The sequence below is a fragment of the Armigeres subalbatus genome, chromosome 3, assembly GCF_024139115.2.
Source record: "Armigeres subalbatus isolate Guangzhou_Male chromosome 3, GZ_Asu_2, whole genome shotgun sequence".
Lineage (NCBI taxonomy): Eukaryota > Metazoa > Arthropoda > Insecta > Diptera > Culicidae > Armigeres > Armigeres subalbatus.
In genome coordinates, this window is record NC_085141.1 from 104,810,929 (window position 1) to 104,824,276 (window position 13,348).

Consider the following 13,348-nt stretch of genomic DNA (forward strand, 5'->3'; position numbering starts at 1 on the left):
TTCTTCGGAAATTCAATGGAAGATTATTAAAAACTAGTTGACCCAGCAGACGTTGTCCTGCATAGTAGGCGAAAATGCACCCTTGCGAAATTTCCATACCTACATATGATTTTTGCATGAGGAAATATCATATGAACCCGTCGGAGACGATAACGAACATATCTGCTGAAGAAATGAAGAAAATCTATCCAGCCGTTTTCGAGTTATGCGGAAGAGAAAGGGTCGTTTGGCTGAAAATCATTTGGTGGAAAACCATTTGGCCGAATACAGTTTGGCTAAAAAAATTCATTTGGAAATTTGCCCGAAAAAGCACTCTTTCGTAACACGTTGTTGGGATGAAATAGTCGTTTGGCCGAATAGGATATAAGACCGGAAATGTCGTTTGGTCGAAATGGTTGTTTGACAGAAAGGACCATTTGGCCGAAAATTTAATTTGATCCAACGGACAAATGTTGATTACTGAACGTTTAACCCTTTCGTTTGGTCATATAACATTTTCTTCCAAAGGCCTTTCTGCCAATCGACTATTTCGGCTAAATAGCATTTTCAGTCAAACGACTTTCCCGGCCAAATGGCAGTCGGCCGAAGAGCAGCCGTACAGTGCGTTTGTTATTTGTCGCGAGCAGAAGAAATAAAATTCTATATGATATTCAGTAGATCATGCGCTAGTATTGCTCAGGTCGAGACAAGTACGATCTTCCCTAGTTTTCAGTAGACATCGAAACAGTAAATACAGAGTGTTAAGAAAATTATTTTGAGCTTCAACAGTAAGCTCATACGAGACATTGAGGTACCATTGAGGTCGAAATACGTATCTGTCAAGGTACAATCAAGTGGCGGAATTAAATGGGATGGTACAAACTCTGCCTTATGACAAGGAAAATACAGAGTGCTGCACGTCATTTCGGTCGTCGATCCTGAACAGTTTGCATATGCCACCTGGCATGCATGGTGAGTATAGTGTTCATGCTCGGTTCACAGACCCGTCAAACGATCTGGTATATGGTTGTTTTTTGTGCGGTCGAAAAGTAAATCAATTGATACGCATTTGATAGTGTTCCTGCTCGGTGTGCAGGTAGTTAGTTTGCTTTGCTTTGTACGGCCGAACTATAGTTAGTTAAAATTATTGTGTAAAAAGAATGGCACGGTCGTATCGGCAACGATGCCTATCGACTAACTGATAATTCTTCCTGTGGCTTTTGTGGAGACGCAGAGGTAAACACGGTATTCAAATAGCAAAAACCACCTACTAATATTCCTTCTATATTCTTAACTGACTGCAAGGACGTGGCCGCCCATGTAACATTCTAGGTTTTATAATGCTCTTGAAGACCATAATTTACTCTGAAAGAGTGTTATAAAACCATCATAAAACCAAAATGTTACTAGGGCGGCACCCTTATTGATTTAAATATTTGAGTAACTGAAACTTTCACATTGAGAATGCTTGAACTATCCCAATCGATCATTCAGTTGATTCTTTGTGCAATTTCTCTGATTTTGGTCAAATAGCAACCATAGATATGTTTAGTCTAATGGTTTATTCGGCCAAATAACATATTCGGCCGACCACCTTTCGGCTTTGTGGCTTCCGGTCAAATGGCCCTACATGTAGCTTAGTCGAAAGTCAATTATTTCGAATGGCACTTGGTTAAACAACGCGTTAGGCCGAATGTCATCTAACCAAATTCCATTAGGCTAAATTGAACATTTGTCCGAAACGGTATTAGGTCGAAAAATAACTTGACCGAAATGGCATTTGGCCGAATACGACAAACAGTCGAAAGGGAATTCAACCAAGCAGGTGATTTGATTAAAAAAGTTATTTGTTTAACAGTTCATTTGACTGAAAATGTCATTTGGCCGAAATGGTCGTTTGGCCGAAAAAGTCATTTGACCGAATAGATCATTTGGCCGAAAATGCCGTTTAACAGAAAAACTCGAAGGTGCAGCCCAATCGGGTTGTACGCAAAAGTGACGTAGCTATACGAAATGGATGGTATTTGTCAACATAGTTTGTGTCTCTTTATCAACATTGATACTTCACTCTTCCAAAAATCTCAGTATAAGCTCTTTCTTCCTCATCAAAGATAGGTGGCCCTGATAAGAGTCCATTTCGCAATTAACTCTCTCTTTCCAAAATATGCTGGTGCTGAGAAGAACCAATTTTCTTTTCCCAATGCGCCTTTCCAATAACTAACTGCATCCAAACGCTTGTTTGGAGATTGGCCGGCTGTAAAACAACAAAGCCCCTGAGAATGACCAACTACCAGGTGAGCTATTTACTGGCTGGCACTGGCTAGAGCGCTGCACTGGGTCATTACCAAGATTTGGGAATAGGAAGTTTTACCGCAGGAGTGGATGGAAGGGGTCGTGTGTCCCATCTACAAAAAGGGCGATAAGCTAGATTGTAGCAACTACCGCGCAATCACATTGCTGAACGCCGCCTACAAGGTACTCTCCCAAATTTTATGTCGTCGACTAGCACCAATTGCAAGAGAGCTCGTAGGGCAGTACCAGGCGGGTTTTATGGGCGAACGCTACACCACGGACCAGGTGTTCACCATTCGCCAAGTACTGCAGAAATGCCGCGAATACAATGTGCCCACTATCGATCGAAACCAGCTATGGCAGCTAATGCACGAACACGGCTTTCCGGATAAACTGATACGGTTGATCAAGGCGACGATGGATCAGGGGCATTCCCAAGTCCCTTCGAAACGCGCAGAGGGTTACGCGCAGAGGTGATGGTCTTTCATGTCTGTTATTCAACATCGCTCTGGAGGGGGTAATACGAAGGGCAGGGATTTACACGGGTGGTACGATTTTCGAGTTATTTGGTTTCGCCGACGACATTGATATCATGGCACGTAACTTTGAGAGGATGGAGGAAGCCTACATCAGATTGAAAAGCGAAGCTAAACGGATTGGACTAGTCATCAACACGTCGAAGACGAAGTACATGATAGGAAGAGGCTCAAGAGAGGTCAATGTAAGCCACCCACCACGAGTTTCTATCGGTGGTGAAGAAATCAAGGTGGTTGAAGATTTCGTGTACTTGGGCTCACTGGTGACCGCCGATAACGATACCAGCAGAGAAATTCGGAGACGCATCATGGCAGGATGTTCGAATAAAGTTCGCCGTTATACCAAACTGACTTGCTACAAAACGCTCATTAGACCGGTTGTTCTCTATGGACACGAGACCTGGACGATGCTCGTGAAGTACCACCGCGCACTGGGAGTTTTCGAAAGGAAAGTGCTGTGTACCATCTATGGTGGGGTGCAGATGGAGGACGGTACGTGGAGGAGACGAATGAACCACAAGTTGCATCAGATGTCGGAAGAACCATCCATCGTTCACACCGCGAAAATCTGAAGACTGCGGTGGGCCGGGCACGTAGCCAGAATGTTGGACAGTAATCTGGTGAAAATGGTTCTCGACAACGATCCGACGGGAACAAGAAGGCGAGGTGCACAGTGAGCAAAGTGGCTCGATCAGGTGGAGGACGATTGGCGGACCCTCCGCAGACTGCGTGGTTGGCGAAGTGCAGCTATGGACCGAGCTGAATGGAGAAGACTTTTATGTATTACACAGGCCACTTCGGCCTTAGTCTGGTAATAAATTGAAAGAACCTTGCACGGGTAGACTCCAATTCTTTTTTTTTTATTATTATTTTTTATTTAATCAGACTAAGGCCGAAGTGGCCTGTGCGGTATATAAGAGTCTTCTCCATTCGGCTCGGTCCATGGCTACACGTCGCCAACCACGCAGTCTACGGGGGGTCCGCAAGTCATCTTCCACCTGATCGATCCACCTTGCCCGCTGCGCACCTCGCCTTCTTGTGCCCGTCGGATCGTTGTCGAGAACCATTTTCACCGGGTTACTGTCCGACATTCTGGCTACGTGCCCGGCCCATCGCAGTCGTCCGATTTTCGCGGTGTGAACGATGGATGGTTCTCCCAACAGCTGATGCAATTCGTGGTTCATTCTGCCTCCTCCACGTACCGTCCGGCCATCTGCACCCCCACCATAGATGGTACGCAGCACTTTCCTTTCGAAAACTCCAGTGCGCGTTGGTCCTCCACGAGCATCGTCCAGGTCTCGTGTCCGTAGAGGACTACCGGTCTAATGAGCGTTTTGTAGATTGTCAGTTTGGTACGGCGGCGAACTCTATTCGATCGGAGCGTCTTGCGGAGTCCAAAGTACGTACGATTTCCAGCCACTATGCGTCTCCGAATTTCTCTGCTGGTGTCATTTTCGGCAGTCACCAGTGAGCCCAAGTACACAAATTCTTCTACCACCTCGATTTCGTCACCACCGATGCAAACTCGCGGTGGGTGGCTCACATTGTCTTCTCTTGAACCTCTTCCTATCATGTACTTCGTCTTCGACGTGTTGATGACTAGTCCGATCCGCTTAGCTTCCCTCTTCAGTCTGATGTAGGCTTCCTCCATCTTCTCAAAGTTACGTGCCATAATATCTATGTCGTCGGCGAAACCACGGACGGACTTATTGAAAATTGTACCACTCGTGTTAATCCCTGCTCTTCGTATTACCCCTTCCAAAGCGATGTTGAATAGCAAACACGAAAGACCATCACCTTGCCGTAACCCTCTGCGGGTTTCGAAGGGACTCGAGAATGCCCTGAAACTCGAACTACGCACATCACCCGATCCATCGTCGCTTTGATCAACCGTGTCAGTTTATCCGGAAAACCGTGTTCGTGCATTAGCTGCCATAGCTGGTCCCGATCGATTGTATCATATGCGGCTTTGAAGTCGATGAATAGATGATGTGTGGGCACGTTGTATTCGCGGCATTTCTGCAGTACTTGGCGAATGGCGAACACCTGGTCCGTGGTGGAGCGTTCGCCCATAAAACCCGCCTGGTACTGCCCCACGAACTCCCTTGCAGTTGGTGCTAGTCGACGGCATAAAATTTGTGAGAGTACCTTGTAGGCGGCGTTCAGCAATGTGATTGCGCGGTAGTTGCTACAATCCAGCTTATCGCCCTTTTTGTAGATGGGACACACGACACCTTCCATCCACTCCTGCGGCAAAACTTCCTCCTCCCAAATCTTGGTAATGACCCAGTGCAGCGCTCTAGCCAGTGCCTCACCACCGTGTTTAAAAAGCTCTCCTGGTAGTTGGTCAACCCCAGGGGCTTTGTTGTTCTTCAGCCGGCCAATCCGGAGCCGGTAGAATTATGTCCTGCGCGCGTTCTCCCAGGTCCATCACCATACCGCCATCTTCGTCTGCCACATCGCCATTCAGGTGTTCTTCGTAGTGCTGCCGCCACCTTTGGATCACCTCACGCTCGTTCGTAAGAAGGTTCCCGTTTATGTCCTTACACATATCAGGCTGTGGCACGTGGCCCTTACGTGAACGGTTTAACTTCTCATAGAACTTTCGTGTGTTATTAGCGCGGTACAGTTGCTCCGTTTCTTCACGGTCTCGATCTTCCTGCAGGCGCTTTTTCCTCCGGAAAATCGAGTTTTGTCTGTTCCGCGCCTGTTTATATCGTGCCTCGTTCGCCCTCGTGCGGTGTTGCAGCAATCTCGCCCATGCTGCATTCTTCTCTTCCACTAACTGCTTACATTCGCCGTCATACCAGTCGTTTCTCTGATCCGGGGGCACCGTGCCAAGTGCAGCGGTTGCGGTGCTACCAATGGCGGATCGAATATCTCTCCAGCCATCTTCAAGAGACGCTGCGCCTAGCTGCTCTTCCGTTGGAAGTGCCACTTCCAGCTACTGCGCGTATTCTTGGGCTAGTCTACCATCTTGTAGCCGCCCAATGTTAAGCCGCGGCGTCCGACTTCGACGCGTGTTGTACACCGTCGAGAGTTTTGAGCGCAGACATACTGCAACGAGGTAGTGGTCGGATTCAATATTCGCACTGCGGTAAGTGCGGACGTTCGTGATGTCGGAGAAGAATTTACCGTCGATTAGAACGTGGTCGATTTGGTTTTCCGTTTCTTGGTTAGGTGATTTCCATGTGGCCTTGTGGATATTTTTTTTTTAAGGAATTCCCAATTGCTCAAAATTCTTCGAGTGAGACAACTCCAGAATCTTCGAAGAAAGAATCGCTGGTAGTGGAGTTCCCAGAATCCCAGAAATGAATTTTCCAGATTTCCAGGAAAATAAAGGAAGGGTTTTCCTAGAAATGGTACCAGGAGGAATCTTGGTTTGGTACCAGTTATGTAAGTAAATAGAAGTTCGCTCTTTTGTGTGGTTTTGTCACTGAAAGAAATGCTATGCTGATCACCGTATCGCACCATCTGATGGCGAATTATGATCCGGAATCTTTTCGTTTTTTAATCTTCTTTCGTGCAAGTAAAATGATAAACACAACGGATTGTTCTCTAATTTTTATGAATAATCTGAAAAGACTCGTCCCTTCCGGAGATCGAAGTAAGCTTTGCGCGCGGACGGTAGTGTGTTTCATCAATCATCATGACAGTTTTTTTTTCTATCCGTTTCGGCTGAAAACTTCGTGAATTTGGCTGGTGCTAAGCCACCATTTAGTGATGTGAAATGAAGTGATGTGATTCTGGTCATATTGATGACGCAGAGCAGGTCTTGTTCGAATTAATGGCTAATTCTTGATTATTTGAAAACCAAGTGCTGTTTGCTGTGTACCTCTAATTTTTTTGTACGGTCGGTGAGGTTTATGACACAATCGGAATCGTTTTCTGGTGAAAGAAACGATGCTAGTATCGAACAATCATCCGGCCGAGAGTGAAATGAAATCCTTTTTTGTGTGCCATAATGTTTCCATACAAACCTGTTTCAAATCAGGTGGCTTCTTTGAATGCGCCAAGGAGTAACATCGATTCTACGGTTCTAATTTGGTGAGATCTATCTGATTCATATTGTTCTTACACTTATGTGTTATATCATATCTGAAACTTTATCTACGTTCTGGGGGCAAGGCCCATGCTAATTTTGGCTTAGTTCTTGTCAGCGATTAAACAAATCAATTCTATAGTCTTTAAGATGCAAGAAATTTTTAACGAAGGAAAGAGCTTTCCGATCTAATCACCACCGATTGTATGTCGTTTGTCTCTTTTATCCTCTGCAAAAGTATTAGTGCAACTCTCAGCGATAGCCCTAATACACTCAGTGGCTGTTTGCCAATTTTCTTTCCTCCTTAAATGTACGAACCTAAAGAATGAGATACTTTTTCATAGCAATCAGATTGTTACTAAAATTAGGGTTTTTTTTATAGCAGCTACAAGTTACATATAAGACAATTTCTACATTATTTGGCAATTTTGTTTATGGGAAGCATGTGTTTGCCCATCTCGTAGAGTACTCATGCATATCCATTAGGAAAAGATTATCGCTACCGCCTGTTGGTGGTACAGGTCAAAAATCATGTTAAAATTCGCATCTGTATTTTTTGTTGACAAAAATTATGATTTTTATCTTTGCCGAAGTTTCTTCTGTAACCAATAAGGGAAGTGACTATTGACATGTATTGGGAGGTGGGTGGGGCAATTATTTTTTTTCTTTCTCGTTTCAGAGAGCGAGTATTGGCGCTTAAACCTAGGCTAATTAGCCAGGGCAAGTCTAATACCTTGTCCCACCCCAAGAAGAAGCAACACTATGGAGATCGGAGTGACGTAACTTTCTTAGCGTTGTCACTCCCAACGTCTGTACAAACTTATATCATTTGCTTATGATGATATTCCCAAACTATATTCCCTACCAACCATCCAACTCCTTTACATCTATGAAGGCGTCGGTGAGTCGCTGGCCTCTCGTTAAGTAGATGTCATATCATCATTTCCTTCCTTTCCCTAGTAACGGAGAAGATGGGCGTGGCCGGCAATGATAGCTTTCATGCTTTATCATTTTGGACCTCCAATTGGGTTGCTATTATATCCCAAATAGTAATCCATAAGCAATTGGGGTAAGAAAGTTAAAGAATATACATGACAGCTATCAGTATGCAATCTACGAAATACTCCGTTACCACGCAACGCAACGCAATCTGAAAAGACTCGTCCCTTCCGACATAGAAAAACAAATTTACATTCCTTCAGCACTTATTGCTTTTAATTCATATAAGAATTCTCTGGAGTATAGACATTAGGGTGCCAGTGAAAATGACATTTTCGAATTTCAAAAACGACATTGCTCACAAGTTTCATTACCCCAAAATATGACCCCATGCAAAATTGATCTAAATGAATCAAACCTTTATTTTTTTTTCTCACAAGGGGGAAATAATTTTTTTGAAAAATTTTGCATGGGGGCATACAGGACCGGATTTAGCCGGACGGGGGCCCCGGGGCCGACAGCTTGTGGGGGCCCCAAAATGTACAAAAAAGGTTGGTTTTGGTACATGAGATTTGTGGGGGCCGGGGCCACATTTTTTTCGCCATAAGAATTGTTTTCGAAGTACATACCAAAACAGTCAATTTTTTTCAAAAAAAATAATTCTCAAAGTTTCATGCAATTTGAGTCCTTTAGCATCAAAAAACAAAAAAAAACTATTTAAGTCATATTCGTTTTTTGCCCTCCCAATACGTGATGTAAAAAGAGATTGTACACTTATGTTATTTTCAGCGGTGCAATCGAAATTTTTCAAATATATTGGGGGTTGAACGCAATTTTTCTTTCAACAAATTAAGGGAGGAATATGAACCCCCAAAACCAATTTATTGCAACGGTGCGCCTTAAATTCACCGGCGGCGTGGTCAAAAAATTCTAGCGGTGAGCCGGTCAATAATGGTGGCGGCGGCGGTGCATAGAATCGTCGACTTAGGACAATGATGATCGGAGTGATCGCTCGAGGGGTTGAATCCAAAATAGAATGAAAAAATCTTTCGTTAACATCAATGTATAGACCAATGCAAGATCTTGATCTAACCTCACTTATTTGACAGTTCACAGAGCTTGTTTACAAGGTGTTAGAAGAAAAATCGATGAGGATAAAATTAAAATTCATATTTTTAGTTTAAAATTGCTGCGATCCGAATATTTCAATGATATTCTTTGCATTCAGCATGAAATCAATCGCAAAGGACATCTACATGCGAATAAAATGACGAAACATTTTTATCGGAAGCTTCGCCAGAGGCTAAGTCCCGGTGAAAAAGCTCTGTAAACTGTCAACCTACGTCATCATGCACTGGTCTATACAATATGTAGAATACCGTGAGAGACTGTTTTCGCCAGGTGGGTGGCACGACGCCATGTTTTTGCAGCCAACATCTCAGTGTAAAATTCATGATAGTATGTGTTTTGTCTACAAACATCACATTTGATTCTCATTAGGATACAGAACTGTCAGTGGGATACGGTCGCGCAATGTTGGCTGCAAAACAAACCTATTGTGTGAGATAGCGATGCCACCGGGCTGGTTTTCGCAAGCTGTCATGATAAAGAACTGATTCGGGAGACTATACCTCATGGTAAACTTCTTTCAAGAAGCTCCAAATGCGGGGAGCACTGATTCTGATGATGCATTTTAACTTGTTTTAAATAGCTGTGCGGCCCAACCAAAAAGTGAGCGAGAACAAAGCGAGAATCATCACTTCTCGGTGAGAGCTGCCTATCCGATTCTGTTTTTTCACACTTGTATACAAGTTTGTTAAATTTTTTATCATGGCTTGTTATGATTCAGAACAGTTTTTACCTTTCATTTATCGTTGTTCGTTATCTATTGGGAGCGATTTCTGCAAACATTTAACAATATATGTTCAACATTTTAGGACAATAATATCAACAATTATCTGTTAATATTATTAATTCCTACAGAATACATGAAAAATTCACATAAAATGCACTTGATGCTTATTTGACCCCAAAATTTACTAAATTTCCCGTTTTACAGCAAAATATATTTAGTGCCTTTCTGTGGATCCACAGTGAAGAGATAAACATAATTTTGGAACAATGTTTTAAAGATAAAATGATAAAAAATATGAAAACTAGTGATATATGAGACATTGAGGCAAAATGAGCTGAACAACTTCATGCAGAAGTGTTCAACGTCCTTGTATTCTTTGGAAAATCTGCACTCACTGAATTCCTTGGAAAATTCCCTTTCGAATAAGCGAATCTTCTCTGTCCTCGTAAAGAAAGTTATCATTTTTTTTCCACTTTTGAATTTTTTATATCTTTATTAGGGAGACTTTCAGCCCAAGGCTGGCTAGTCTCGTATTTTTGAAATTGATTTTTCTCAGTGTACGGTGCTTCGTTGAAAAACTGGAGACTTTCCACCTTCCGGCAGCGTGGAAGACCAAATCAAAAACGCTCTCATAGCAACCAGCGAGAATAATCTGGGCAAAGCACCCAGAGAAAACAATGGATCACCGATGAGACTTGTAGGAGGATAGAGGAGCGCGAAGAGGAGCCAAAGCCAGGATAGAGCGAACAAAAACCAGAGGAGCCAAAGTCTTAGCCCTTCAACGATACTCGGCTCTGGAGAAGGAAGTGAAATGCTCATATCAACGGGACAAGTGAGCTTGGGCGGACTCTGGATGACGAAGACGTTGGCCTCCTCTACGATATTTCACGACGCTTAAGCGGGGCGAAGACGAATGCAACAATGCCTGTGAAATACTCGAATGGGCAGCTATTGACCGACCCAAGTACTTCAAGTACTTCAAACAAATTTTTCATGTACCAGCCAGGCCACCACCATCTCGGCATGATCTGCATAGGATCCAACGTATAAAACGCATCAATACCAAAGTTCCATCACTGCTAGAGATTTAAACAGCCATCCAGCGTGAAATCAAGCACAGCCCCAGGGATCGATCGCATATCAGCCGAAATGTTCAAAGCAGACCCCATGATAACCGCTCAAATATCGCGTCGTTTATTTCGTAATATATGGGACCAGTGTTGTAAAATGTTATTGGCATTCAAATATCTCAATTGACAGAACAGAATCTTTCAATTGAGACGGCATGGAAAACGGAAGGGGCAAAAAATGACTAATTGTGCCTAGTATCAGGTAAAGCACGGAGCTGGTGTCGCTAAGGAAACTGTTTGAGTCTATCTTTTGATTTAGCTACTAACGACAAATGAGTCAAACGTGATTTCATTCAGCAAATTTTATCTCACTTCCCACTATACGTACATATTATTTTATTTGATTAGAAAAGGTTTTTAACAACACATTTTTTATCCATTCAATGTACCACAATCTAATAATATACTCAGGAAACGTGACGGTGCACTGCGATAAGATAAAACTTGCCAAATCTATTTTGAGCCGGAAAAAGCCTTTGTCGATTGCTTATCATTACGCTCCAAAATAGACACCTTCCAATTCAGTTCGGCACTCTTTATCAAAAATGTTTGATCGTACCCAACCCAACAGAGAGATAACAAAGTATATTGCACCGGCAAATCAGTCCTTGATGGATAAAAGAAAAAAAATGAATACAAATCAAGCAAGGTCACTTACCACTGGTTCGGTTGTCAGATCGAACAGCTTCGGTCCAAGGATGGCCGGTGCGAAAAACCGCAGGAAAATGAACCCGGACACGACCGAGTACCGGACTTCTTTGTTCTGCGGAAAATACTTGGCCGCGCATTCCCTCAGATCGTGAAAGATTTGGCACAGCACGGCGGGACACTTGACCGCACTTTTGGTGATCGCTTCGAACACTTTCTCCACGTACTCCTGCAGGTTCACCAGGTTGGTATCGATCACGTTTTTATCCTTGACCCGCGCCGGATCGATCTCGCACGGCTTTTTGTCGGCGAAAATCTCCTCCACTATCGGCCGCAGGGTGTTGTGCAGATAGTGCAGCCCGGACAGTCGCATCGCTTCGTCCATCATTTTCGAGACCAGCGTGTTGCCGCGGAAAATGGTGGTCGGGTCGGTGAGTTTGGAGATTTCATGATCTGCGAGGGCTTTGATCATGGGGGCGATCACGTTGGTGTGGGTAAACAGTCGTACCAACGGCTGAGCGACTTCGGTTTTGTTCTGAGTGATTTCACCGAGGATGTGGACGGCACTGGCGGTTATGGGCCTTTGATCGATGGATTGGATTAGGATGTTCAGGAGTTGATCGTAGGTTGCTAGAGGGAACACGTGGTCGGCGGTATAGTTGAGCTTGAGCCGAAGCGATCCAAGCGAGTTATCACAAGAGAGCCGGGTTCCGGGAGGAGTAGCACAGGTTCGCGTAGGCCGTGAATGGCTTGTCCGGGGTTGTAAATAGTACCACGCACTTTGTTGCACCGCGTTCAGCTGCTGCTTCCCACGAACAGGAAGTTTGATTTCACCGAGAAACACATCATCACCCATGCCCCCCTTATGCATTACAACTATCACGACCTCGCACAGATCCGCACCCCCCAGGGGTGCCACCGTGTAGGTATTGTTACTATCACTCCTCGAGTCACTTCCATACACGTCCACGCACAAATCAAAACCAACCACTTCGCCGAACTCGGGATTGACCGTCTTCTTTCTCACCTTAGTACGATGGGTAATTTTCTTCTTATTCGAATAGTGAGCAGTTATTATTGCGAACGGATCACAGAGGCCATTTTTGCGCGCCAAGTTTATGCACTCGGTCAGCTTAATGGAAATGCGGGAACTTCGGCTGGAGCTGCTGCTAGTGTCGAGGATGTTCCGGAATGGTTGCTGCTGCACGTTGTTGCCGAAGTCGCTGCTGCCACCGAAGATTGTTTTTAGCGTCCCGTGGCCTCCACCAACACTTTTGGATGGATAACTTAACTTTAAATTTGTACTATTCACAGAATTGTTCACCATGTGATGATGCTGATGATGATGACTGTGGTGAAGGTGGGGATGGTGCTGATGGTTAAGGTGGGAGGAGGTGGAATTCTCTTTCGTATCACTGATCACGCTGCCGAACGAGGAAGTGCTGTTGTTGCTGGACTGGAAATGATGATGACTGCACTCGTCGAACTCGTTATTTTGCTTGAGATTGCCGACCCCGTCATCGACGGTAATCTCCAGGTGAGCCATGCCCTGCACTTCCGAGTCCTCATCGACGGGCCTCAGCGGGAACCAATGATCCTTGTGGTTGTACTGGTGCAGATCCTCGCGCTTGATCGCAATCTTGCCGTACGGTTTATCCTGCTTCAGGTGCCGGTCCCGGTCCCACACGTACACCGCCAGGTACCGGAAATTGCGCGGGATCTCGAACTGGTACTCCTCGCCGAAGAACGGACTGAGCGTCCGCTCGATCGTCGGCGTCCGACAGATCTCCTCCTGGTCCAGGGCGATCGTGCAGTACACGTCCCGGTTTTCCTTCGAGCCCGATGAGGAGGCGCCGCAGTTGTTGCCATTGCGACCGATGAGGTTTTTCGCTTCACCTGTGGAGGAGACGGAGATTAAGGGGAAGTG

The 13,348-nt window shown here is 44.7% G+C and overlaps 1 protein-coding gene across 1 annotated transcript in view; it reads right to left on the bottom strand.

The window, feature by feature from the left end:
* The window catches only part of LOC134225463 (GTPase-activating protein), a 135,800-nt gene that overhangs the window by 66,145 nt on the left and 56,307 nt on the right, over positions 1-13,348 (bottom strand). The window contains exon 3 of the mRNA XM_062705556.1: positions 11,432-13,317. Coding sequence (XP_062561540.1) covers positions 11,432-13,317 — 1,886 coding nt within the window. The remainder of the gene's footprint in view (positions 1-11,431; positions 13,318-13,348) is intronic.